The sequence below is a fragment of the Athene cunicularia genome, assembly GCF_003259725.1.
Source record: "Athene cunicularia isolate RWA chromosome 12 unlocalized genomic scaffold, athCun1 chr12_part1, whole genome shotgun sequence".
NCBI lineage: Eukaryota > Metazoa > Chordata > Aves > Strigiformes > Strigidae > Athene > Athene cunicularia.
Window position 1 is genome coordinate 12,017,196 of NW_020799116.1, and position 27,841 is coordinate 12,045,036.

Here is a 27,841-nt window from a genome sequence, read left to right on the forward strand (position 1 = left end):
GAGCTGGAAGCCTGGTGCCTCCTGTGTTTCCCAGGAACAAAGGCACAGGGTTCAGCTGCTGTGTTGCTTTGTAGTCACCAGGGAAGATCAGGTGATGTCTGAATAAGACCGAGTGTGTAGGAGGTGGGGGGATCCACTTATCGTGTTGGCCAGACATTGACATCCACACCCAAATGACTAACGTGAACTCCGTGCAACTCCCTCCAGATTAGTTCATTTAAATGTCTTATCTACCCATCCTGTCTTGAGAATTTCTTCTTAATTTTTCTGCATTTGCCTGCAGTTGCTGTGGCAGCCTTGCTAGCAGCAGCCCCATCAGTACAGCTGCCACTTGAGTCTTGGCAAAGGTCTACTATAAACAGCTGTTTGCAGGCATTTAAAATACGTTAAAAAAATCTTACTCTGAAGCTCGAAGCATACAATATCACATATACACTTCGGTTTTCTGTGCATTCATGTTGTGCATGCAGCTGCAGTGTGCTGTCACTTGCATGGACAAGTATTTGCATGCACAGCTGCTGCACACCCTGACGGGAGGATTTGCATGTACACCTTCACGCCAGCATTTGATCAGTGCGGGGAAGAGCCGCGTGGCTGTGGGTGATTTTATGCACGCAGATGTGCATATTAAAAAATAAAGACTTGTTTGGGAAAGTTTTTAGCACAAAGCTTCCTAACTAGCTCTTGCAGTTTCCACAGATTTTTAATCCAGTGTTGCACCAAGCAGGATACATGTCATTAACATTTATTACAAAAGTGGGGTAGAGAGGTGTATGGGATTGCCCAAGCTCACATGTCCAGATTGAGAGTGCTGAGTCCTGAATCTTTAACTGGATTGTGTTGTCATTTGAAAATGAAACATTTATAAATAGGAGTGATGGTGCAGATATCCTTGATGGAATTTGGAATGGAAATGAAAGCTAAAAGTTTCCTTTTGTGCCCTAATTAACCTCTTCGTACAAAACTGGAGATCAAAATGTACTATTGGGCTTTTCTTTTTGTCTTGAGCTGTGTGCTGTTGGAGGGTAATTTTTATTACTGTTTTGAGTGTCCAGTGTAGCCTGTAACTTCTGCCAAGACACAGCTTCCTCAGCCTAAGCAAAGACAAGATTTCATTAATTCTTTTAAAATTACATTTCTCCCAAAAGTGCAAGTTTGACTTGAAACCTCTCCTCAGGAGTTAAACATCCAGCCATGATTGTTGCTGGGCTCTGGAAGTCAGGAGGAGTGTGTGATTCACAGCCTGCGCAAGGCTCACATGATGCTGGCTTTGAAGGGTTACCGTGTCCCCAGGCCCTGCATCGGGCGTAACTTGGTTGCAGATGGCCAAGGCTGGATCAGAACTGCAGCACCTGTAGGAATAAGAAGGGGGCAGACCAAATGCTTCAAAGCTGAGGCATTTCAAAAGGGGCTTAATGATTCCAGCATTGGTGAAAAACATGTATACAGCTGAAAGTATAGTCTGAGAAAGTATTAGTAACTGTTACATGTGTGTGTGATTTGTACTTGGAAATCCTGTACTTTGGGGTCACGTTAAATAGAAAAGATTTATTGTGTCTGTACCTACCAAACCAACTGCAGATGCAGAAGAGAGCAGCCTGTACAAATAACTTGTTTGTGGTCGCTCGGTTACAGATGAAGAAATGGGTTTCAGAGATCCTGGTCGTCCTGACGCAGGGTGCAGGCCGGGAGGGGAGGACTGAGGAGGTCGCGATCTGAACTGGAGCTGATGGTGCCTGGTTTGGTGGTACCTTCCAAACAAGCTGCATCTTGAGACACCTTGCCAGATTTAGCCAATATAATTGCAGGGTTAATAAAAATTAGCAGAGGCATTAGAAGAGTCAAGAGGTGTGGTTGGCAGAAGGCCCTTGGCTGCTGGAAACACTGTGTCACAGGCCCTGGGTCCCAGCTTTGCATTTAGATAGCGAAGCAACTTGTTCCACCCTTGACATAGGTGTTAAGGTGCAAACCAGAAGCTGCACAGGGAGAAATGGTTGGTCAACCTCGTCTTCCCCACGCAGCAGCAGTATTAGTGTGCTCTCCCCTCCGGAGGTGTGCAAGCTGCCGTGCCCTGCAGCGTGCTTCAGAAAAAATCCCTCCTCTTGCTGGCGCTAACCTTACATGGCTGAGTTCTTGGTTTTCCCTGATAAATCACCTGGGCAGGCATCCGTGCTGGGAATACTGGGTTACACCCCCTCTGCCGAGTGAAAGGTTTCACTCTGGCTCAGCATGTGGCAGAAAAAGGGCCTGGGCAGGTGAAAACAGAAGCAAAGGCTTCAGCCCAATTCTGTGTTAATGGTTTGTTTGCATAACGTGTTGGGGTTCGGGTGGATCCCAAAGCAGCTCGCAGGGTGGGTGCCGTGTCCTGGCTGCTGGGGCACTGCCAGTGCCTGCCTGGGAGGGACTGGGAAGGTTTCCAACTGGAAACCATCAAGAGTGACATGCTGGGGAAAACAAACCGCTCGGTCTGCAACACCGGCTGGGCCAAAAAAGCCCCGTGGGGCTGTGTGTGCCGAGGAGGTGGCCCAGGGCTGGGGCGAGGTGGCCACCGCCTGAGTCAGCCCGTGACCCCGTGCCACAGGGTGCTCCGTGGGCCGCCCGGGCCGTGCCGGACGCGTTGTGCAAGAGGAGGTGGGTGACATCGCCACCAGCAGCTGTTTGTTCAGCCTTTGCATGCTTCATCATTCTGTCCTGCCCAGCAGATCGTGGTGTAACACGTCCTACTTTAAATGTAGAGCTCAACAGCCAGAAGTAGGTTGCTGCGGGGAAGCGGCACTGGCCGTTCGGCAGGAGTAAGGAGATCACCCTCAGGGTTTCCCACCGTGGCCCTCTGCCTCGGTCGCATCCAGCCGGGTGATGCTTGGTGGTGTAACTTCACCACTCGGCTCGAGTCACCCACAGCAGAGCTGTCACGGGGACGTACGGGGGAATCACTTCATCCAGCGACACCGTCACCTCCCACCTTGGGAAATGGTGACTGTTGTCCAGGCTCTCTGCTCTGCACCTGTGTAAAAGCCACTTAGGCATTTAATCTGTGGTGACAGTGAAAAAGGAGATGATTATACTGTTAACCTCATATCACCAGCCTCCTGTTTAAAGTCATGGTGTGTCTGAGGATTTGGAAATCTTCTTAGTGTGGAGGGGGGATGCTGTCAAGTGCTGCTGTTCATGGTGAGGGGAGAAGTGTGGCTTGGTGTGGAAGAAGTGATGGCGAGCCCTTTGCAGAAGGGAGAGAGAACCTGACGTGGGGCTTTTTCCAGGAAGCACAAGAAAGAACCAAGAGGAGTTTCGTCTCACCACAAACATAAAAAATAATTTTCAAAGCGCTTCACAGAGCTCTTTATTAGCTGTATGGGTATGATTTTTCACAACAAATGACAGAAACTGAAATTTGCTGCTGCTGCTTTCTCCTACTAAACAATGGCTGCTGGGCAGCCTTCTGATGGCAGGCTATAGGGGTTTATTTTGACGAGCACTGAATTAGCCCTTCAGCACCCCATAAATATTAGGCACAGGGATGGCTGAGTAAACAGAGACCCAGAAGAGTGGTGACTTCCTCGGGGTGACCAGCAGCGAGGACGAGCCGTGGTCCCTGGCCGTTAGCGGCCGCCTCCTGCTCGAGGAGCAGAGCTAATGCATCTCTTGGCACAGCTCGCGTTGAGGTTGCCTCAGAAACCTTTCTTAGAATAAACTCTTCGGCAGAAGCAGGGAGGAGCAGGCGCTTCTCAGAATGAATTGCATCTGCATCATGCAGCGCCGCTTCCTCTTTTTCAAATTTCCAATCGTGGACGGTCAGCATCGCCCCCATGTCTGAGATTTAATGATGTTTGTTTTACAAGAGGGACTTTTCCAACTTTACCTAGAAAAGAGCTAACCCGAAACCCCAGCGCTTGTGGTTAGCCAGCTTCCGTCAGTGGCTTTAGTCAGTCAGTCAGTTCATCTGTTGAAGCAGAGGAAGCTGCGACTGTGACGGGAAGAAGGAGCTGATGCAGCCCAGGATCCTGGTGCCTGCGCTTGCAGGAGGACCGCAGCAGACAGTGCATAACTGTGTTGGTATGCGAGGTGCCAGCAGCCGGGGAGGGAGCGCGGCGGGACGAGGGGCAGGCGGGGAAATAGGCATCAAAGGGCAGCCTTTCCCTTCACAGCTCACTTGGTGCCTCTAAAACCCTCCCAAACCCCCAGTGCAGGCTGCATCTTTAAAGGCGCCCCGGTGTTCAGTTAAAGTTCAGCAGAAACTAGATCATGACGATATAAATCTTTTATTCAGCCTCGCGCAGAAGCGCGCTGCAGAGGCAGCGCTGCTGGCAGGCGTGGGGCTGGGAGCCGGGCTGGCTGCTGCACGCCGGCCCAGCGGGCTCGTCAGTGACTGACCTTTCTGCATTCCTCCTTATTTCCGTTTTCGCTGTCTCTGCTTGAGGCATCGTTATTTATTTATTCAACAGAAAACACCCCCGCAACGCCTTCCCCCCCACACCAGCAGTGCGTTCGGGCAGAAGCGTGCGTTTCAGCAGGCTGGTCACATCCAGGTGCTCCAGCTTCTCTGCGGTGCTGGTGGAGGTTGTAGCAACAGGCTGAAGGTTTCCCATGCGAAGCCAGAGCAGAGGGGTGCGGGACTGCCAGTGCAGAGAGGAGGAGGAGGAGGAGGAAGAGGTGTGCCCCTGCATGCTGGCAGCATCCCCGCTGCTCCCTCCAGAGAGGTCCCAGCTCAGCGAGTTCTCCGGTGCTCATTTTACCTGCACTGATGCAATTCTACCAGCACATCTGTCCCCACAGCTCCTCACCTCAGGGTTTTTGCCCAGGCTCTTCGAACGTCCCCTTATTTTTTACTGGGTGGCAGCTGGATGCTTCTAGGTGTGAACTTTGCGTTTGACAAGCTCCATGAAACCTGAGCAGGAGCGCAGGTTCAGCCCAGTGACAGGGTTGGCAAAGTGATGTGTATAGGTCCTTCCCTAAGCCTGGCCCTGCACAGAAAGTTTCCAGGTACTCCTATTAACTCTTTCACAGATGGATCAGGACTGAGCAGGGATATTTGCCAGTTCCAGGCTCAAAAATGAGTCCTATCCTCACGGCTCAGCAGGCCATGAGTCTTGTCTCCTTTTCACTTACCTTCTTTCTCAGCTGGTGGAGTTCACACGGAGGATTTTTGTTTTTAATCTTTCACCATTGCCATGAGTACTAGAGAGGCACTTGGCTTTCACTTGAAAAAAACAACAAAGATTTCCCATACTCGGGTGACTTGGAGAGCTGGGGCTTTCAGAAAGCCAGTGAGTGTGAAACTTGTGATGAGCCTGCAGAAGCCGTCAGTGCTACAGTGCTTGCTGGTGTGATTTCACCATCAGAGACTGGCTGTCACCTTCTCTCCCTGCAGTGATCAAGTTGCAGCCTCTGCAGCAGCTACAGCTTATATTGCAGAGTAATGCCAGAAAATATGTTGGGATATTCATCAATAAAATGTTGCAGCTAGGGAAAGATGTTTCCAGGTCCTGCTCCCCTCGTCCCCTTCATCCTTCACACGGATGGGGCTTGGGAGCACTCTGGGGATGGGCTCAGAAAACTCACCTCTTTGGGACCAAGTAAAATAACAATATTTCTACAGCAAGTAAGGAGTGGGCAGGAGCTTCAGGGCTCTGCTGTTGCATCTGCCTAGAAACCTCAGGATGTGGACCTGAGAGCCCAGGCAAACCTGCAAATATAAACTGTGTTTTAGTCTAATTTATCTTGTCCTTGAAAACCTCTTGCCTGGAGGAGAGCAGGGAAGGGAATAGCAGTTGGTTTGGTTTGTTTTCCCTGGGTGGGGGGGAAATAATTTGCGGGGGAGGTGCTGGACCTGAGCACAAGTGAGGAGCTTGCCCTCTCTTCCCTAACGAGGGTTTTGCTACAGCTGAAAGAACGCAGTGAAATCTTGCCTGTTGCTACTATTAAATTTTAATTGTGGACTGTTGTTTCCTAAAGTCCAAAATATTTTGGCACTTGTCTTGATAAAGGCATATTTTTTTGTACATATATTTTTTCTTTTACTAGCAGAAACCATCTGCCCTGTAAACAGAGATCGGGAGAAAAAAGCCTTCCTGGCAGTTTTGCATCATGTGGGAATCCTGTGGTGCGCTGCATGGGAAAGGGCCTGCTTTCTGCCTTTAATCTCAGCAATAGTAAACTCCAGGCAGATCAGAAGCAACTAATTTAAGATGATGAGTCTTGGCATCGCATCTGAATTGCAGAAAGGACGTGACTGTAACTCTCAGTAGAGGTGCACAGCCTTGATCTAAACAGGATGGATGCTCCTGGGAATGAGTGAGGGGGGGAGGGGGGGGCAGAGAGATGGGGAGCAGGTTCAAGTTGGAGATTTAGGCAGGGAATGGCAAAAAGCCAAAGAGTTTGCAGTGTTGCAGAAATAAGCTGTAGGTTTAAGTGAGAGAGCCCAGCTAAGAGCCTGGCCTGTGAAGCAGGGCGTTCTTTGGTCGCTGTGAATCAGTGATGTTGATCGATCTCTGGTTTGGGACACTGTTAATCCGGTAACCTATTACCGTTTGATCTGGTCCGTTTATAACGTTACCAGTTCTTGCAGTGGCACCTATGAGAGTGCACACGCATCCTTACCCTATCCAGCGTTAGTTCAACTTCCCCTTCAGAGAGTCTCTCCAGCGTGGGAAGAGAACCGGAGTAGATAGGAAACCAGTTCAGTCTTGAAATATAAGGTGTCAAGATGTGGTATGCACCCCTCCTCCTCTTTTGTGGCTTTCTATTCCGTTCCCGCTTTTATTTTTAATGTCACTGGCATGTACGTGAGCGTATGTGTGAGCCTCTGCGTACGTACTAATAAAACAGAGCACGTGTGCGCTGAAGTTCCTGACTTTAACTTAAACATGGAATATTAGAGAATTTGTATGCATGAACGAAAACTTAATTATAAGCAATTCATTGCAACTTAATATGTCCCACATTTTAGCCTGAACTATTCGGTCAGAATATGTATTTTTTCCTTTTTTCTTTTTCATTAAAAAGGAAGTATTTTCAACTATTTCCAAGTAGAACATAGGTTTTTTCCTTAGAAAGCACAGCCAAACTGCTTGACCAAAAAAGCAAACCAGCTTTATCAGCAGAAAAATCTTCAGCAAAAAGAAATTAAAAAGACTAAGCAGCAGATTTCTAGCACTAGAAAATGCTTGCCCAGATGTGAAATCCGGGCTGATTTAATGTCCAGTGTTCATGTATTACACTGAAGTGTATCTGAGGAAGAAATGGCTGGGCAGAGTGAGTTGCTGGAAAGGAAAACCAACAATAAGCAGCCTTAATTTTCAGTAGTTATGTCTGAAGTGCCTCGTTGCCTCTAGCAGGCGATTTTGCAAACTTTGCAGTAAGATGCAGATGCAAATAAGTACAGAGCTTGTATCTGAGGAATGTCCCCGCGTGGCATTAAAGATCCGTCTGCACTCAGCCACTCGAGTGCAGGTTTTAATTTGGCAAACGCTAATTGTGAACTCGTGTCTGATTCTCAGGAGAGAAACCTGGACTGGTTCCCCCGGATGCGGGCCATGTCGCTTGTGAGCAGCGACTCGGAAGGAGAGCAGAACGAGCTGAGGAACTTGCAGGAGAAGTTGGAGTCCACTATGAAGCTTGTGACCAACCTCTCTGGCCAGCTGTCAGAGCTTAAAGATCAGGTAAGGGAGAGCTGGCTGTGAACAAAGCTGGTGTTTTACAGCCCTGTGTCTTCTGCAAACCCCGTGAAGTTTTTCTAAAGTAGGTTGTGTATAGGAAAGAAGTGAACAAACAAAATGTCCTGAAGCCCTGTACCCCAGCTGACCTGCCTGGTGGCACTAACCAAACCAGTGTTGTCCAAAGTGGCACCTCCAGAAAGGGAAAACTTGCATTAAAAATATCAAAGCTGAAGTTAACTTCAATCAGTCGCCGCTGGTGCAGGCACCCTCTATATTTAGGTGGTGGTGGTTGTTACAGGTTTTAACCCTAAGACCGTAGCACGATCCTCTAAGTCAAGAGGGTTTGATACTGATAGAAGCGCTGTGTTGCTGCACGGACCTCAAAACCCACTGAGAAACTGGATAAATACTTGAGTGGTTAGCTTGCCCTGGCCTCCTCCGTGCTATCGCTGCGCTGATAATGCAGATACAATTTGGCTGCTGTCATGCTTTCAGCTGCAGCACAGAAAGACATACCCACAGAAATGTTTTGCATTGCAGCATGTTTTGCTGCTCCTCAGCACATCAACCTCTGGGTGTTTTTTCAGTGCACCAGTTTTTCTGCAGTGAGAGTTTCAGGACGTGTGTTTAACTTTTGGTTTGGCTTGAGGGGATCATGGGGAGTGTTCCCAGGCCGAACCCAGCAATGGCTTTGTGAAAGCCACAGAGGCAGCGGGGATTTATTCCCTGTTGTCCATAGGGATTACAGCCTAACTGGAAGTGAAAGGGAAAACGCTCTTGCCTGCCCTGGTGAGAGCTGTCTGTGGCAGCAGAGTGACTATCTGCTTATCTTTATGGATTAATAACCTGAGCCAGATGGTTCAATTACTTAAGTTTATATAGATATTGGCACTGGATAAAATGAATTGCGGACTTGCACACGATGGTATCCCAGGGCAGTCGATGGAATCGCACAGGGCAGAAATGGCCAACAGATTTGGTTCGTTATCATTTCAGATGCGATCTGCCTACCGTAGTGCAGCTGGCACGACTCTCTCCAATACTAATCCGATTCCTGCTTCCCATCCTGCTCCGGGTTGGCTAGGTGTCTAAGCCGGTTATCTTCATGGAGATGTGAGTCTCTGGAAGCCAGTATTGACTCAGATCCCAGCTCCCTGCCTTCCGATCACGCTCTGCATTTCTGATGGAGCTGGGCCCTTTTACCCGACACCCCGCAGAGCACAAGGAAGGGATTAATGTGTGGGATTAAGAGCAGCAAACCTTGCTGCTCTTGGCTGTAATTAGTTTTCAGCCACTGTGCCATGGACCCCCTTGCCCTAGTTGGTTTTGAGGATGGAGGATAGAGGCAGTTGCTCTTTTGTCTGTGTTTTAATACTTGCTGGGTAGTGGTTTTGCTGTTTTGCCTGGATACAATTATCTTGAAACATGTGTCTTACGTCGTCTTGTTGAAGAGTCTGACAAAGTGGTCTTCAGTCACCAGGAGTCTTTCCATCAGCCGCAGCCAGCTCTGGATCAGGATGCATTTATTTCTGAAGCTTGCAGCTCTTGGCTGACCAAGCACTAAAAACCCTTCTCGCTCTTTGTGAAAATAAGAATGAAGGATTTAGCTTTTAGAGAGCTATTTGACTGTAAAAGCAAAAGAGGAAACCAGCTTCATTAATGTTGCGATAGCTTTTAGGAATTCCCCTAAGTACCATTATTGAGGGCCCTGCTTAAGTTGCAGGATGCTCCAATTATGTGACAAAACCAGTATATCCCTCCTCCTGATCAGGAACTGTCTCCAGGAAAAGGAACTAACTCAGGGAACTTTTATTTGTGTTTATTTTCTTGTAATTAAATAAAGGGAAAACCTCTCATTCATTTGCTCTTCAAGCTCGTTGGGGTCCTGGAGACTGTAATTGTTAGAAACTGAAATCCAGCATGCCTGGGCATGCTTTCACAAAGAAGTGAACCAAGAGCCATTAAAATCTTGATCACTTTAATTCTGTGCGAAAAGATGACAACATAATTGTCTGCAATAGCAGGGGATTAGATGTAATCATCCAGAAGTCCTTCCCAGCGCCGTCCTCTGATGTCCGTGAGTGTGAGGCGTCTCTAACAGACGCTGGCTTCTCGCTCAGGACGGGACCCCTGACCTGTCGCCGCCAGCGTGCCTCGCTGCTGGAGCCGCTGCGCAGGTTGCCTGGATCGTGCCCGGGTCGGAATCGTGCTCCTGCGCTCCACACGTGCCCTGCTCCTGTTCCCGGAGTTAACTCCAACTCACATGTAACCTTTGGAGCTAGGCAGCCTGCGTCTGGGCAGTTACATACGATTATCAGAGAGGCCAGCTTGACTCAGATGAACTTCAGGCCCCTTGGTTTCATTTTTTCATCCTGTCAGCATTATTCCAGTGGCTGACAGCTCCCTTGCAACACGCTGTGCGTAGCTCTGATTGCGTTTTAGGCCCAGGTGTACAGTTGCTGCAGCTGTAAAGCTTTTTCAAGAGATTCACTCTCCAGGTAAATGTGATAGAGATTAAAGTTGCTCTATCTTGCAGCTCTGTGCCCTCCAGACAAGCGTTACGCATCTTGCAGGATTAATAATGTTCTGCATCGACATTGCAATCGCATTTCTCTCTCTGCTTTACACTCGGTTGCTTTATTCTTCCCTTTTTTTAAAAGGCACATCTTCTGTGTACACCTGTGTCAGGGTGCACCATCCATTTTTCTACACAGCATGAAAAATAACTATTACAGTCCCTTTTCACTGATCTTTTTCCATTTTTATTTAACTTGTCTTCTGAATCAGTTTATTGGCTGTGTGAAATCACGGCTCTTAGTTTGCTCACTGAAACTAATTAGTGTAAATTTTAAAATGAAGTCCTCGTTGCCTCTTTGCCTTTCCAACTTGTCGGTTATCTTTAGAAGCAGTTTAAAAAAGCCCCAGCTGGTTCAGCAGGGGAGTAGTCTGTGTGTCTGAGACCAGAGAGCGATGGGAAGGCCCCTCTCCTCCTGCTCCCATTTGCCTGTGAAGCGTTACGAGCCTTTTGTGAAAACAGACTTCCAGAAATGTGGCACAGAGGACTGGGAGGTGTGACCCATCCTCGTGAGGCTGCGGTCATCTTCCTGGAAAGGTACAATAACAGTTCTGCCTCCCTTGGGCCAGCCGATGAGCAAGGCGCTGGGCTGCAGTTGAGTTTAATTATGGTTTCAAGAGGAATTACCGTATTTCAGTCCTTTCCCCAGTGGTTAAACGAGTGTAATTACACCCAGCTAGCCCGAGTGGAACCAGCAGTGTGTGCAGTGCTGTACAGCCCACGGGACATGGAGGAGCCTTTTGAAGGTTGCCCAGAATTGCCTGTTTTGACCAATTCCTTTCCCCACAATGAGCTCCAGACCTAGGGTAGGCCACTGGCCAGCTGCCCCACCATGCCAGGCACCCTGTGCCAGAGATGGGAAGGCTATTCATCACCAAAACTGGAGTCTTTAGACAAATGTGTTCAAGTGCATAGACAAATACATTCAGGTGCGTGCTACAAATAAACTGAATGTGCAAATGTGCTGTCTCCCTTCTCCTGGAGTTACTTCCGTAATCCTATTGGCTGACATTTGGGATTAAGTACCTGAAAATTGAAAAAATTAAATGGTTGTGGATGGAGATGTTACAGGAAAAGCTTGCAGGGGACTCCCTGAATTCTCTTGAAGAAAAATACTCTCAATTGTATCTTACGCTTGAATGAAAGATGACTTTTTGGGGTGAATGCACCTTCAGGACAGGTTTTTCAGTGCACAGGCGTGCAATGGCGTGGTTGTGGTTTTGCACGTTGTGGGGGCTCTCAGTAGAGCCCGAGTGCTTGAGGAGCGATGTTGGGCTCCCCTCGCCCCAGTGGTCCAGGGCGAAGGGCTGCCCTGGCATCCTCCTTGGCACAGCTGCTGCGAGCCAGCCCTCGCCCTGCCTCCTCTGAAGCAGAGATGTGGTGGCAGAGGGAGCCATGAGGAGCCTCTGGTGATCCAGCTGTTTGCTGCCGGAGACCCTGCCCACACCAGAGTTGGTCCTTGCGTGACATGTCGGCTTACACTAGTTGTCAGAAACCTCCCAAGGTTTGAAAAAAAAGGGTGTGGAGAACTGGATTGTGACCATTTTTCAATGTCAGTAATAAAAAACAACGATCCATTTTCAGGTCGTGATTGCACTAGTTGGGAGGAATGTTATTTTATCTGATGGGAAGTGCTGTCAAAGGTTTGGTTGTCTGGCAGTGAGGTGGTTAACCTTGCGTCTTGGCTTTTGGCAGATGGAGAGGGATGTTGGCTCACTCCTGCTGAGAGCAGGAGCACTCGAGTCTATTCCAGCAAAGACAAGGGTATTCCCAGGCTGACTTGAGGGCTCGCCCCTTTTTTTCTGTCCTCTGCGTCTTGTCTGCCTTGAACGTTGGACCAGTGACAAAGAATTTCTGACAGGGGAGGTTCCTGCGAGCTGCTCTCTGCACTAATTCGTGCTGCCCGCCTGGCTCTCCCGAGCAATTTTCTTGCAAAACAGTAGTCAAGCTTCCCGAGCAAGTTCATGGACGTCCCCGATCAGTGCACGAGACAGGCTGCAGTTGCCTCTCATCTGTTGGCGCTTGGCACAGTGGACAGAGGAGCATTATGTGTAGAAAGTGGGTTTCAGAGTAAACACTAACCACAACAGGCAGCGCTGGGTCCTTCAGTGAGCTGACGCACGGGAAGCGTCTAGGCCTAATGAGCAAACTTTTCAATTTTCCAGATGACGGAGCAGAGGAAGCAGAAACAGCGCATCGGTCTCCTAGGACACCCTCCGCCTATGAATGTGAACCCACAGCAACCGGCATAAGTCAGAAGGGTCACTTACCCCTCTCGCAACAGCGCCAATAACGCTCCCCCAGAGCTCAGATCCAACCACTGAGGCTGCTTCTGTGTACGTTCGGTTCATTTTGTAAATAACCTGTTTTTATACTATATGTATATGACTGCTACTTATATAAAGTTTGGGGCATATGTATTGTAATTAGAACCGTTGGCACGGATGGAGGTTAAACTTTGTGCCAAAACTATCAAAATTGCCTTTTTCTTGGAAGGACTAAAGAGAGCACCTGAATTGCACTTGAAAAGAATATTTGACTATGTGACATGTATTTTGTATTTAAAAAAAAAAAAATAGAATAGCTAGTATTTATGTTTTTATACAATTGTGCAATATGAATTATGCAATCACAATATATTTGTAACTCCTGAATGTCCTAAAGGGAGTGCACATCTTTGAATCTGGTGTGTTAGTACAATGTAATAAATGGTATAAAATTACAGGTGTAAATGAGGCTGCTGCAAAATTGTGTAACTGGTGATTTTTCATACCCTTGGACATTTTTGTACCATGTGTGTAAATATCTTGCAATGCCATAACTGTTGCCTCTTCCTCCCAGAGAGAACACTGGGAATCCGTGAGCTGTTAAATTGGTATCAATTAAAGCAAAACATTACTTTGAAGCTTCCAAATGAGGAAAGCAGGAGGTATTTTTCAAGTGACTTCTTCAAAGTATTGAGGCTAGAAGAGCTCAGATACCAGGTTTTTTAAATGCTAAGATTTCTTAAAGGGAACTTTTTATGCAAAATGAAGCTTGAGATGAGGATGCGCTCCTGGTGAGTCGGTGCAGTCTCCTACGGGCATTTCATGCCATGACACCTAAAACCTCTCACGAGGCTGTCCAGGCTTTGCATTCTCAGAGTGTAGGATCCTTTCCTTTTATTTTTTCGTTAAGAGACCTACGTGCCTGCTACAGCTGTAGCAAACAGGCATTGCACCGACTGTCCCGTTAGGACTGTAGCTGAGCACTGACATGTGTAATGCTTGTGAGAGAGCCACTGGTTTGAGGTTGGTCTGTCCCACCCGTCCTCTCTCTCTCCCCCTCCATTCAGTCACTTACTTTGGTTTCTGATTCTAGCGAGTATGAAAGGCGACTTGGTTTGTTGGGTTTTTTTTCTCCAATCCATTGCATAGTTTTATACATGGACCTCATTTTACAGAAGCTAACTTCTCTGCAATACTGTCTACAAAAAAAGAAAAAAAAAAGCTACAGAGCTATGAAAATTTGTAAATGCATAAATATAGGTATTTAAATAAATGATGCAAAATACTCTACAGTCAGAGGCTGCTGGTGGTTTATCTCCCTGCTCCAAGGGGGTGTGGGGGTGTGTTTGCTGCTGTGCTTGCCCACACACCCTGGAAAGCCAAGTTGCAGGTAAGGACAGTGCTTTTCCCCCTTCCAAGAGCAGCAGGGGCAGAAGTTGGTCTTTTAATACCAGAGCAAATCCTTCCTCCTGTGGCAGTGAGAGGCACTGGTGTCCCGGGAACCTCACTGCGATCACTGCAATTTTGGGTACTACAGAGCCTTAAACTGATATTTTAGGCCTGTTGCCCTCAAACTGGAGTGTGTGAATTGGAAAAAAAACAAAACAAAACAAAACAAACCATCCCACTCCAGCTCCCAAGTATCGTGTGTGCAGGAGTGTTGTTGCTCATTATGTGTATTTGATTAAGATGTAGCAGGAACTACCTGGTACAATTAATCATCTTTAATCTGGTAAGTGCGCACAACTGTCTGAGAAGGGTGCGTCTCCCCGCCACAGGTCATCACCAAACGTCAAAGCGAGCGCAGCCGAGGGGCGAGGGAGGGAGGGAAGGCAGCCTGACCGGCAGGCTCCCAGTCAGAGATTCATTGCTGAGATTGTGACTTTTTAATCCTGCGTACTTTCCATACGTATCCTGGTAAATCTGTCTTACTCCCCTCTGCAGCAAGGTGTATGCAGAGGGAGCGTGATGGATGCGACAGCCATCGGCGTTGTGCAATGAAGGAGCAGGATTTCATTTTTTCTGAGCAGCAGAGACATGTATCTGACTCACTTCTTCCCTCCGTGCCATCCAGGGATAAGCAGACACACACAAATTTGTCAGGCTTCCCGGAATCTCCGCCAGTCAGGTGAGGGGGAGGAGGCTGCAGCACAGCCTGGGAGAGCAGCCGCTTCAAGAGGGCATCCATACAAATGCTCAACGTTGCTTCATCTTTACCTTAAAAAGGCAAAAACACCAGGCACTTCAGCAAAAGCACAAACCCCGGCCTGTGCGGTGATCCGTGTGAAAATCAGCTGTGTAAAAATCAGGTGTTTTCACGTGTGGTTGTCCTTTCCCAAGAGATGAGGGGAGATGCAAAAAGCGGTGGTTGATTTTCTGTCCCTCTGGTACAGCTGCAGCACAGCGACTGAAGCGAAGCACAGCCTCCGCCCTGAGAGCAGCACGGAGCCGCGGCACGGGGCGGGTGCGTTGGCTTTGGGGGGGTCTGCGTGACCACGCTTTTTCTCCGGCTGTATTAGCTCCTGCTCAACAGAACCAGCTTACTGGCACCTTCCTTCCCTCCATCAACAAACAGCTCATCCATTTCTGCCAATTCATTATTGCAATGAACTTTCATGCATAACCATCACCCATTTTTACAGTTTTCTTCTTGCACTATTTGGTTTTCAAGATTTCTTTGGATTTTTTTTCTTTCTGGTTGCATCGATCTGGATGTGCTGAACTCCTCTGCCTGCCACGGTCATGGCAGCGGAGGTGAGGAATGGAGAAAACTCTCTTCTGGCTGGCAGCATTTTTGACCGTGCAGCTTCCCAGGTTAATGACTGTGTAAGGGTTTTCCCGTTTTGGAGGAAGATCTGGCACCTCATGACAATTTGCCATTGACCTCAAGGAAAAGCTGCATGAGGGCTCTTTAATGCCACATTTTGGGTATACTTTTCCACAAAAGCTGAGTATCTCAATCACAAAAAGTTCACAATTTGTGGATTCTCAAGTGGAAAAAAAAACCTTCAAAACCTGAGATTAGCATCTGTAACAATGCCTTTAGTTTCTTTAGACCAAGACCTAGGAAGCTGAGCATCACCCCTGGAGCTGCTGAGAGGTTTTTGCAGTTGTATTTGTCAGGCTCATTGGAAATGAACTGAACATGGGGAATCCGTCAGAAGTGCTGGGGTTGGTGTGTGCTGTTAATTGGCAACTTCAAGGAACAAAGCCGGCACTTACAGCAGTGTGGACGGGGCAAAGGAGTGGACGGTCACAGAATCAGAGAATCATCTAAGTTGGAAAAGACCTTGAAGATCACCCAGTCCAACCATTAACCTCACACTGACTGTTCCTGACTACACCAGATCCCTCAGTGCTATGCCAACGTGACTCTTCAACCCCTCCAGGGATGGGGACTCCACCACTGCCCTGGGCAGCCCATTCCAATGCCCAACAACACTTCTGGAAAGAAATGCTTCCTGATATCCAGTCTAAACCTTCCCTGGGGCAAATTGAGGCCATTCCCTCTTGTCCTATTGCTTGTTACTTGGTTGAAGAGGCTCATCCCCATCTCTCTGCACCCTCCTTTCAGGGAGCTGTAGAGGGCGATGAGGTCTCCCCTCAGCCTCCTCTTCTCCAGACTAAACACCCCCAGTTCCCTCAGCCGCTCCCCGTACGACCTGTGCTCCAGACCCTGCCCCAGCTCCGTTGCCCTTCTCTGGACACGCTCGAGTCACTCAATGGCCTTTTTGTAGTGAGGGGCCCAAAACTGAACACAGGAATCGAGGTGCGGCCTCACCAGTGCCGAGTACAGGGGTCAGATCCCTTCCCTGTCCCTGCTGGCCACGTTAGTGCTGACACAAGCCAGGATGCCATTGGCCTTCTTGGCCACCTGGGCACACTGCTGGCTCCTGTTCAGCCGGCTGTCAATCAACCCCCCCCAGGTCCCTCTCTGACTGGCAGCTCTCCAGCCACTCCTCCCCAGGCCTGTAGCGCTGCTGGGGGTTGTTGTTGACATTCCTCTCAATAAGGAGCCCACAGGTGGCAGTGGCCAGGAAGAGGGCTACTCTGTGCTCCAACGCCAATGGCCTAGCACTGGGTGTAGGGCAAGGAGAGCTGGTGGGGCAGAACCCCTCCAGAGCAGGTATCGGGGTGACAGCAGGACCCCAGCGAGGGGGGGTGCTGCTGTGGAAGAGGGTAGCTTGCTCCCGGGTGTAGGGCAGGGTGCAAATAGGTACAGAAGGTGCCTGCTCAGCTCCAGCTGGTGCCCCTAAAGCCCTTCTGGAGGGTCTCTTGGTTTGGTCCCACCTTCAGAAAAAATGTTGTGGGCATGCTGGAGGGGGAAAGGAAGGATTTCTGGATTTGGGAAAATCTTGTGAGGAACTAGGATTACGGTAGCCTAGAAAATGGGGAAGGTGGAAGGAAGGAAGATCTCTCCTATGCTATCAGAGCGAAGGCAATGTTTGCTGGGGATGTAAGGAGAGCGACCCACTCAGCTGAACCCAGGAGGTTTAGGTTTGACACAGTGGGGAGCTTCTGGACTCTAAAAATGCTTCCCTGACATCCAATCAAATTAATGATTTGGTGACACTGACAGATGGCAGTCAGCATCGGAATTAGATTGAAACTGGGGAGTTCCACCTGCCTTGCATGCACCTGAGATTGCTTTGCTTGGAATCAGATTTCTTTAGGCAGGACTGCTGTATGTTAAAGTTTGGGAAGACAATTATTTTGTCTTTTAAATAAGAACTTTCATTCGAGGTGAAAATGAAAGTGACCTTCCGAAGAGGAAGGAACAAAAAGAATCTACCAATTTTGCTAATAATGGAAAGTCCTAGAGGGGAAGGATCTCCGTGTATTCTTCAATTTGCATGAATGGCTGAGTCTGTGGATGAGAATTTTCTTCGCTAATGAAGCAGCTGACACGCTAATCAAGGCAATGCAAATAACTGCTCCGAAAGCACAGCCCGTGGTGCCGCGGCCCCAAGACCACCACAATGGCAAATTCAAACCTCGTCCTCAATCTTGCAGCAAATTGGCAGAGGGCAGGACAAAGGAGCCAGGATTACAGACTCTGTGCTCGCGGCAGGGACTCGCGATGGGGCGCGTGTGATGGATACCTCGTTACATAATGGGGGCTTGATTGATACCGTGTTGGGAAAGTCATAATATAGTTCCATATAACAATTCAACTTCTCTCCTAGAATGGGAAATGCTCCTACACACATGCTTAATAGGGTTTTTTAAATTGCCCATTGTATTTCTGAACAAGAGAAACTTATTTGGAGTACTTTCCCTTTTCCGTCTCCAACATAAGCATCTGAAGACATTGCCATGCGTGGTCTTTGCATTCCTACAGCCTGGCTTGCTGTTCTTCCAGGCAGCTATATGACCACCCAAAGCAAGGTGTTAACAGGATGCCCGTGAAGTGAACCCATGCCAAAACATCCAAGAGGAGCGCTGCATCACGTAGCTGCTGTGACACGGGCCACAGAAGGACCATAATCGTGACTGATTAGGGTGGCTTCTTGTTTTAATTGGAGACTACTTGGCTTTGAGCCGATGTGATTAGGTTCTGATGTGCCGCAATGGAAGTTCAGTCCTGAACTGTGAATTTCCTGGCCCTGAACAGTGTAGAGTGTCACCTCCACATTGAACGTGGTGCATTTACTTTTACAGACTGACCCATGTCACTAATCTTTGAACTTGGTCAGCACGCGATGTTGATATTTGGAGTAAAATCAGTACAAATACTCCACCTCTGTAAAACTGTCATTTTAACTGAGTCATAAGGAGTAACTTCTGGAGAGATGCAGTACTTCTGTGTCCAATTTTTTATTTACTACCTTTCCAACCTTTTTTCAGACTAAACATGTTAATGAGATGAATGTCAAAGCCACCCACAAGTAAACTGAGTTGTCCCATCCAGTAGGCTAATGTTGATTTGTTTTTAGTAACTCGCGAGGATGCTGGAAAACCCCTATAAAGATTTCATTTTTAACAAAAAGTACCAAAAACTCCACCAGTTTTGCATCACAAAGTAGTGGTTAAAGTAAAGATTTGAGTAAAGCAGCATGTCTGTGGTTTTTGTGGGTGGATGCATCTCGGAATGACTATCAATCTGTCAGAGGGGAGATCTGCATGTCATCTCTGCATATGACAAGCAAAATCTGCAGTGACAAATATCTTTCCAGTACTCAGCTGCGTTGTGAGCCTCATACCCCTCCTGCCATCCATAATAGTGAAGTCTTGTCAGCACATAGCGTATGAGCCCACTTTTTTTTTTTTTTTAAACTGAGACAAACTGAGGAAGGAAAGACAAATATGGAGCAGTACTCTGAAGATGCAATCAAACCCCACTGCCAATGTGCTTAGTCATATAGAAATTCAACTCTGATATGCATACAGGAGATGCCACGCTGAATAGTTGTATTAGACCAGCTAGCCTACTTTTGGCATGCTCTCATGAGTTTTTGCGATGCTTCTCTGCTGCAGTTACGTGCGTGAGTGGGACGCTTGGAAATGAAATTATGTAAAAAAGATGAGAACAACTCTTGACCGAATCAAAGGAAGTTTGAATATGGATGCAATTGGAACTACACCTAGAAAAGTTCGCAGAAAGAAAACAGAAAATACTGCTTGATTTAGACTGTAACTGCTGGTAGGAAAAGGCACAAAACCTACAGTGCTTTTGCTGCATGTGATGAGGCCATAGAGACAGTCCCCCAGCTGTGTGATGCCATTGCTGCAGCTTGGCTCTGCTGGCAGCTGGAGCTGCTTCTTCCCGTGCTCAGGTCTCCATGGGAAAATGGAAGTGGTTTGTGGCAGTGCAATATGGGAAAAAGGTCTGAATTTTCAAAAATAATCACGAGATGGGAAAACCATGCTGTGCCTAGCTGAAGTCACAATCCCAGGACACATTGATGGTCTGTGTGAAAACAAGCTGACAGCTGGATAAATTGCCGTGAGGCAGGTGCTTCCCCAGGAGCAGCACAGGGCAGGAACAGCCTGACCTGCTGCAAGCCAGCCGTTCCATCCAGAAGAGCTGTCACGCTTCAGATCCCAGCTTTCTCACCCATTAGTCCTCAGCTGGCTGTTCTCACTCTGACACTCAGTCCTTTTCTTTCTTTCTTTCTTTTTTTTTTTTTTTTTTTTTTTTTTTTTCCCCTTTCTCTTTGTTGACTCATTTCGGGAAATGACTTTGCAGCTCTTGCCCAGAGCCCTTCCACTGCCTGGAAATGGTACCCGGTCCTGAGGGAAAGGACAACAGCAAAGCCTGTTCCTGGGGCCTATTGAGGAAACGGGTTTGTTTTCACTTTCTTTTCTAGCGCTAAGTAAACACACAGAGCACCAAATCTGAAGGCAGCGAAGAGTGGAATTGCGTATCTGTTCCATGTGTTTCAATATGACTCTTAAAATAGTGGAGATGCTGTGTTATGATTTCCATTCCGCTTGTGTCCATAATACTGTTTTTACCCAACAGAGATGGAAACACAATCTGTTAAGTCTGTAAGAAACTTTTACTTATGAATGATGGGAGCAAACATTGTGTACAATTAAATTACAGAAAGAAAATTATATCCCCTCAGTGTTAGCATACCTGAAAGTAGTTAAAAACTGCAGTTTGCCTCTATTTACACACCATGGGAGTTTTCACATCAGTTGAATCACAGGATGATTCATTATTCATAAATCAGAAGAACCATTATAATCAAGAAGCACAACTACCTGCAGGATCTAAATCATGGAGTATCTCCCAGTGGTTCCTGTGTCCAGCCCCATAACGGGTGGGTAAACTGCCCTACATTTTTGAGAACATCTCCCCATGAAAGTAAATTTGGTGTAGACCTTTGCAATGTGCCCCAGTGCCTCACTGCCTTTACTGGTAAATGTACTTATTGCCTTTACTTCAATTTTTGCAGCCATTGAATCTCATCTGCATATGAAAGGTGACCTCAATGGCTAGGAGATTTTTGCAGAGAGCAATCTAGATTGTGTCTGCTTAGATCTAGAGTTGACAAGAGGACTGATCTATCTAAACCCAAAATGCAGATCCTCAGAAATCCAGACTTAGCCCAAAGACACTCCAAAACCTATGGCTGCTCTGTGTCCGGAAGAAGCCAGGACTAGAGCTATGGAAAACCCAAGCAGGCAGGGCTGGGCGGGCGGGAGGACTTGTCCGCAGGGAAATGCTGCTGATGGGCTCATCCTGAATGTGCTCCCAGACATCCGCTCTGCTACGTCAAGGAGCCTCTCCTAAAGGTGAGGTAGGAAACAAGAGCTTGCTCGTCTTTTCACCTAAAATTAGGAAGTGGGAGGAATAGAAGGACATGGTGGCCTCCAAAGCCTGCTCAATGTAAATGTTGGGAAGGGAGATAGAAATGCAGGTTCCTCCCAGTGCCTTTGATGGCAGTGCCATCACGGCCGCTCTTAAGTTTCTTCGTGGCCCTGTGAAGATTTTCTGCATGGAGCCAACAGCATGGGTGCAGAGGATGCCCGGGATGGATGGTCCTGAAGGAGGGGGACCTGGCTTGCACCACCCTGAATAGAACAGTCCATTTTTTGAGGGAATGCTCTACCGACTAACAACCAGTCCTCACCATTACCAGTGAGAAATCGCCATTGGGACCTTCTCCTTGTGCCCTACCAGCTCCCTCTGAAGGGCAAACAGGAGGTGCTGCTGCTTGTGGGCAGCTCTCCGTTTTGTCAGAAACGGTTTGGTGTGCTCCAGCCTTGAAGGCTCAAACCCAGCTGGGACTGGATGAGCTCCCCGGCGCTGCAGGCACAAACCGAGGGCAAGTATTACGGGAAATACTGACGTGCCCGGGGAGTTGGAGCAAACGCAGGCAAGGACCAAGCAGAGTGGGGATTTGTGTCAGGCTGTTCGTGCTGACTCAGCACACGTACCTGTGTCACTCAGAGCCCCCTCTCTGGCAGTGACCAGCCAAAACAGTGCTACCAGAGATCTGAGAGTCTGTCTTTCCTGGCCGGCTCCTCTCTACCAAGTTACTGCCATCCTTGGGACAGTCTAAGCTTTGACAATGCCTCACACCTTGCATGTGTCCAAGCCCCCGAGCCCTTACCTGTTTGATCTGCTCAAGTGCACGTTTTCAGAGCCAGGACAGGGTCAGAACTGTTTAAAATGTAACAGAGAGCAGGGCCAGGTGCTAGAAATACTAATGGTTCAACCTTGCTTCTGTTGGTGCCTACCTTCCATATAAACATTTCCATAGCCAGAGCAGGGAGAATGCCACTGTCTCCTCCTGAAACTGTTCTGCTTTGCATCTGGTAGCATTTACTGGGCTGAAGGGAGTGGTGATAGCACTGGTAGCACTCCCAGAAGCAGATATAGGTGCAGTTGATATTTTAGTGAATATTGAATAAAAATACTTACCTGTTGCCAGGAGCAGGCACGGACAGCAAGGTTGCTGCACCCCTCAGCAGTATGCTGGCTGAACCTGGGGAACAATCAAGTGTTACAGGGTTCAAAGGAGTACACATACAATGTGGAATGAAGGAGTTCCTATTTCAGGGATCTCTTGCCAGTCAGAGATTTTACCTGGAACAAACAGATTAAAATCTTCCCAGGGCATGAAAGGGCATTGTGCCCAGTCCCCACTCTGGGAGTGCTCTGTGTGGCTCTTCCACGCTGCTGCCCAGAGTATACTGTGGTTTAGTTCCCACCTCACCCCTGGGCAGAGCTCCCAGCTGTGAATCCAGCGTGGAAAAAGCAGCTCAGAGCCTGGTCAGCTGCTGACCAGAGGCTACACCTCTGCCAGCTACTGCAGGAGGCTCTCCCGCCTCCTGCATACAACCACCCTTCTCTCCCCATTGCCTGTCTTGGAACCAAGACCCCAAACTCGGGGTTTGAGCTGGTGCCTACAAGCTAAGAAATGAAACACTCAAATATTTGTTTTTCAGGCCTTCTGTGAGTCTAGTTCCTGTGGGTCTAGTACTCAGTCTGACAGGACAGGAGGGGAAAGTCTTGCTCCTTACTGCATCCTCACCCTAATTCTTACCAATTGGAATTGTAAAGCAAAAAGGGAGATTACATACTTGTAAGATACCTACAGTGCTACCCCCTAAACTCTCTCCCAGATCCTCTCTTTGGGATAGGAAGGTTATCTCAGCCTATGCCAAAACCAAATTTTATATGGTGGAAGAAATAAGTAGGCAGAATGTTAAATTTTCCTGAACCAAAAAACCAGAGGCGGTGCATGAAATCGTGCAAGAGCAAGCCGGGCAGACAGAATGAATCAGAGGGACCAGTGACAACATGGAGGAGGAAAGCCCTTCTGGCGGCCAGCCAGGCCGAGGCAGAGCTCCTATGGTGTGTATTCCCGCAGCATCCTGCCCACCCAGCCTGACAAACCCTCTCAGGCAATAACGAATAACAGCGGGAACCTGGCAACCAGCGTCCCTCATCAGGTGGCTCAGGCGTCTCATTTGGGGTGACTATCTGAGAGAGAATTGCTCTTAAATTCAGAGTTACCACGTTTTGGCTTGCATGGGGTAGACCAGTGATTCAAGTCTATCGTATATGAAAAGGAAGTATGCATGATGAATAACCATAGAGTAACAGACCAGAAATATAAGGTTGCCACCTCCAGAAATGAAAAGCACCTGGTTTCAGTTCTAAATGCCCTCGAGCACACAGCTCAGCTGCTAATTGTTGCCAAAGGCAGGAAGAGGTATGGCCCCTTCACTGCTGCCCTGGTGCACCAGCCCTTGCAGTCAACCTTCCCCGGCTGCAGGTTAAATTCAGCTGCCTCTCCCTGCTGAGTTGGTTATGCTCTGCACAGCTGCTGACCTGGCTCTTAACCTTCGTACATCATGTTTATGGTAACTATGGGATGACTGTTGTCTATAAATCATTGTACTTGCATTACATTTGACTGTTATTACACCTTTTTTGGGGGGGATTAACTTAATTTTTAACTCAAAAGCAAGACAGAACTGATATAAGGCATTAACCCATTAATCTTGCTTACATTACTCTATTGCAGTGTTTTAACATATATACAGCTAACCCTCCCGAGATGGGTTATGAAAGGAGAGGGCCTTTTCTGCTCTGCTCTCACTATTAAAATGCCAGGCCTGGCTTTGCGGGGCTGCGAGGCTGTAACGCGCTGCTGGGCTGTCCCTCCACAGCAGCGGTGACCGTAAAGGTTAAGCCTGCCACAGACTATTGTACCCAGCGGCACTGCTTGGCTGGTCTTTGCAGTCTAATTGCCACTGACCCCGTGACAATGAGGTAATGTCTCTGACTCCTGGGTCAGATAAATACTGCTCATTTTATAACCACCAGACATGTTACTGAAAAACAGATAGGAACCAACCGAAAGTCCCATGATTGGTAGAATATGAACTCTACTACAGCTGTTACTCCTGTCCTTCATTTGAATGCTCAGGGTTTTTTCTCCTAACACCCACTTAGAGTCAGAGCCCTCACCCAGCCTCCGGCCGGTGATTCTTCTCCTCCAGCCTTGGCCTCAGGTGGCCTCACTAAAGGGGGAAAGGTGGGGAACTGCCAGGAAAATGCGTGAGTGGAAGGACGCCGTCGGTGAGAAACAACATGGCTGAAGGTGGTGTTCAGACAGATTTCTAAAGCCTAGCCCAGCGCCTGTTGATGTGCTGCCTAAGCCACCAGACCAACCAAGACAGGAATTCAAGCAAAGATCTGTGCCAGGGACTGACAACCAGCAGCCCTCACACAGGTTCAAGGGAGCTGGCAAAGCATCTCTGAACATCAGAAAAGTTCCACGCTGGCCTTAATAAACTGTGGGTTGTAGTCCTGCCGGTGTGGTTTCAGCCCAAAGTCCTCCTTCCCACCTCCCTCCCTCTGCTTCATTTTAGCTGTGTAACAACCGGAGCCTTTGAAAATAAACGCCTGAGTGACGCCAGAATGACGACAAGGACTTTGCACCCCTCCTGAATAGGCGTAGCACCAGTGGGACACAGGTGGTGATGAGCACAGCACAGGACACCAATAACCCTCAGTCCAAATCCATCCCCCTACCACCAAGCCCTCGGCTGAGCCAGCCACAGCCTCCCCTTTCAGAAAGAGGCCCTGCCACCCCTAGAGAGATGAGCCGGGAGAACTGCACGGAAAGCTAGAAGTTGTTTTTCTGGACTAGCACTGCAGCATTTCTCCCCACGGCCTCCAGAGCCACAAACACCCTCCAGCACCGTTCTGCGTCCTCAGCACTGGGAGAACCAGGGTTAAGATAAACCCGGCTGGAGAGGCATGCAATCCATCTATGTGTGGTTTTAAACCAGAAACTCTGCAGAACAACCTCAAAATATTTAGGAAAAATTAACTCTTAAACTTGACTTAAATAATCACCTCCTTTTCATTGATACATTCTTATTTTATACAAAATAAACCCCGAGCTGCTAGTTGGTTTTGCTACTATTTAGATTTTTACCCATCTACTCTGCCCTACCTTTGATTTTAAGAAGTTGGGGGCTTTTTTTTTTTTAAGCTCTTGAAGGATGCTGAGATGAAAAATATTTTAGCTGTTCCTTACCTGATACTTACAATAATTTTGGATATTTAAGTGTTTCATTTAAATTGTTAAAGTGTTTAATCCTACCTTGCTATGCTGTCCCCTAACTGCGACATTCCACACAAAATTCAAAAGCTGCATGATGATTTTTTTCTTTCTCTCATGTTAGTTTTCAGGTCACATTTTAAAGTTACTTTTTTTTCCCCACTCTGTCCATGACTCAGCAGTGTTAATTTGCATTGGTCTGACACTTTGCATACAAGCTGCACGGAAGCTACTTAAATACGAAACGGTCACAGATTTCGCAGACTTTCTTTGACCTTCCCCTCCATTCCTCTACTACCATTTTCTTTTCTGCACGTGTTTTGGTGGGAAGGGCAGTTCCTGGCATGGGATGTTAGAGAGCTCTGCCACGTTTCTTCACATAATCATCACCTCTCTGCACCAGCACTGCTGGTATGTGGATTTACCATCTCTTGCACTATCAAAAAAATTTCCTGATCAATATGAAGATGCACAACGGATCCGCTTTTTGTGCAATTAGTATGATTTTAATAGTTTCTCCTCTATAGATGCCAACAGCTCTAGAGAAAGTTTTGCAGTCTTGTATCTCCAGCCTGGTTTGCTCTAGTTGTCTAGCAGCATTCATTGTTAGTTACTTTGGTGGCTGGGAAGGCACCGGGGTACCTGCAGAGGCTGCTGCTGAACTTCTAGGTGAGTCTGAGCACAGCTATGCCAGTTCTGCTGTGCTTCCTTGCAGGTAAGCCACTACTGCAGGAGCTGCAGATTCTAGTCCCAGAAAATACATGTTGTATAAAACGTAGCTATCAAATAGAAGAAGTGGTACAATGAAACAGAAATACATTCGGAAAAGCTACTAGTACTTGCAATAACCATTTGCTGAAACATTTTAAAAGAAAGCTTTAAAATAAGTAGCCCCACATAGCATTAAACTTCCTTTTTCATAGCCTTACAAAACCTCTCCAAAGTATCTTGCTTAAACATAAGTTTTAACTGCTACAGTACCAGGGAAAAGAATCAAATCAAACTAAGCTCCACCAGCTCTACTTAATTCCTCGTTCCTGTGTCAACAGGTCAGAGAGGGGTTTCTGCATGGCCCAGTGCAATGCCGGGTAGCAAATCTGGGGACCGGCCACCCCCAAAGCTCCGACCGCACAGAGGCTGCAAGGAGGTCGCCACTCAGATCCCTCACAGTCCTTCACGTCTCTGTCTGGCAAGCCTAACCCAAGTTTTAATCCACTGATGGCTATTTGAACAGGAAAGGCAGTGGCGATTTCTTCAAAACTCCTTGATGTCCCAGTCATGTGAAAATATGGCAGAAAATCTTTTCCCTCTTGGCTTGGCACAACCTATGCGTCTGACTTTGAAAATGACTGTGCTTTTTTTTTTTTTTTTTCTTTTTTTTTTTCTTTGGTTCTTGTTAATGATCATCGCCTTTTCCCTTATTACTGGAACAAACATATTTGAACTGCATTGCATACTGTTTTAAAGAGAGATAATGTCAAACGCTTTTGCTGTGCACTCGGTGTTACAGGACATTTATATAAGGCATGGGCTATATATTAAACACATTTTATTAAAGAGATGGAACAACATTTTTTTTTCAGGATTATATTGGGGAAATACAATACCTGCAGCAGGTTAGGAGACACTGAATTAAAAACCCTGAAAGGTTTCTTTCTTAAAGGAAGCAAGACATTGATTGAGCAACGGTGCTCAATTACCAGTTTCTGCTGAACCAAGCTAATGCATTGATTTGGGCAGCAGCAGCATTTAGGACCATCCCAGGTTGCCACTAATGGACACTGGCACATTGGACATGACATTGCAGCCATAAATCTCCCGCAAGGTTCCAAATATTTAAGCCCTACCACAATACAAAGACTCTGTCGGGAAAATCACATCATCTTTGCGAGCCCGAGTCAAGTGGATGAGTTCAATACCCAAGTAAGTGCAATTCTGCACTGATACACGGCAAGGTAACAGTCTGAGGAACAGGCCTTTTCATTAATAAGTTAAAAACTTTTAAGTAGAATCTTAACCATAAAATGTTAAAAAGTAGGAACATTGGTTTCTGCTAAGTGAAGTTCTAACTGAACTTATTTTTATTGAGGAAAGTAAAAAGCTAATGTAATTACAGGGATAACATTCCAATATTATGCAAGTGCATGCTCAGGCCTTTTGGAAAGAACAAGGTCTCACATGTTCTTCTATTTTAGATGCCTGCTGCACCTCCCGAAATCTCTGGGGAATGCGCTTAGCAAAAGGTGAGCTCAACGTTTCCAAAATAACACACTCCACACGACTGTACTCGAAAATTAAAAGCGGTGCCGATGTTCAGCACAACATGCACGTTCACAGGCGGTTACTTGGGAGCCTGGGTCGGGTTGGTGGAGCTGCAACGTGACATTTCCTCCTCTCGGTGCTGTCGGCGAGACGATTCCATGGTTTAACTAACTGGTGACACGCTGAAGATACTTTATTTAAATCTTAAGACGGACACGGAAAGCTCGGCGGATACAAAAGCCTGCAGCGGGTTTAAGAAGCGGACGGTGACGTGGTGCGAAGCAGCGGCTACCTGCCTGGCTACTGCCTTCCCGCACCCCCCCCTTTTCAAACACACCCCAGCTTAGGAGGGGTCATCTGCCATCTGTTTGCGATCCTTCGCTACGCAGGCTAACCACATCCTGGCATTAAAATGGTATTTCATAAACAGGCAGCACACCCAGCCGCGACCGCGTCCAGCCCAGCTGGCTGATCCTGGGGGGCCTCCCCCCTTTTCTTCCCCCATTCCCCCGCGCACCGACCCGGCCTGCGGGGGCTCGGGGGCTT

The 27,841-nt window shown here is 47.6% G+C and overlaps 1 protein-coding gene across 12 annotated transcripts in view; it reads left to right on the forward strand.

Annotated features, from left to right (window-relative positions):
- Positions 1-13,787, forward strand: part of ITPR1 (inositol 1,4,5-trisphosphate receptor type 1) — a 182,818-nt gene extending 169,031 nt beyond the window's left edge. For all 12 annotated transcript variants that reach the window (XM_026857342.1, XM_026857345.1, XM_026857344.1 and 9 more), the window contains 2 exons: positions 7,497-7,658; positions 12,396-13,787. In XM_026857342.1, the coding sequence (XP_026713143.1) occupies positions 7,497-7,658; positions 12,396-12,482 (249 nt within the window). In that variant the 3' untranslated portion in view covers positions 12,483-13,787. The remainder of the gene's footprint in view (positions 1-7,496; positions 7,659-12,395) is intronic.
- Positions 13,788-27,841: the final 14,054 nt, after the last annotated feature.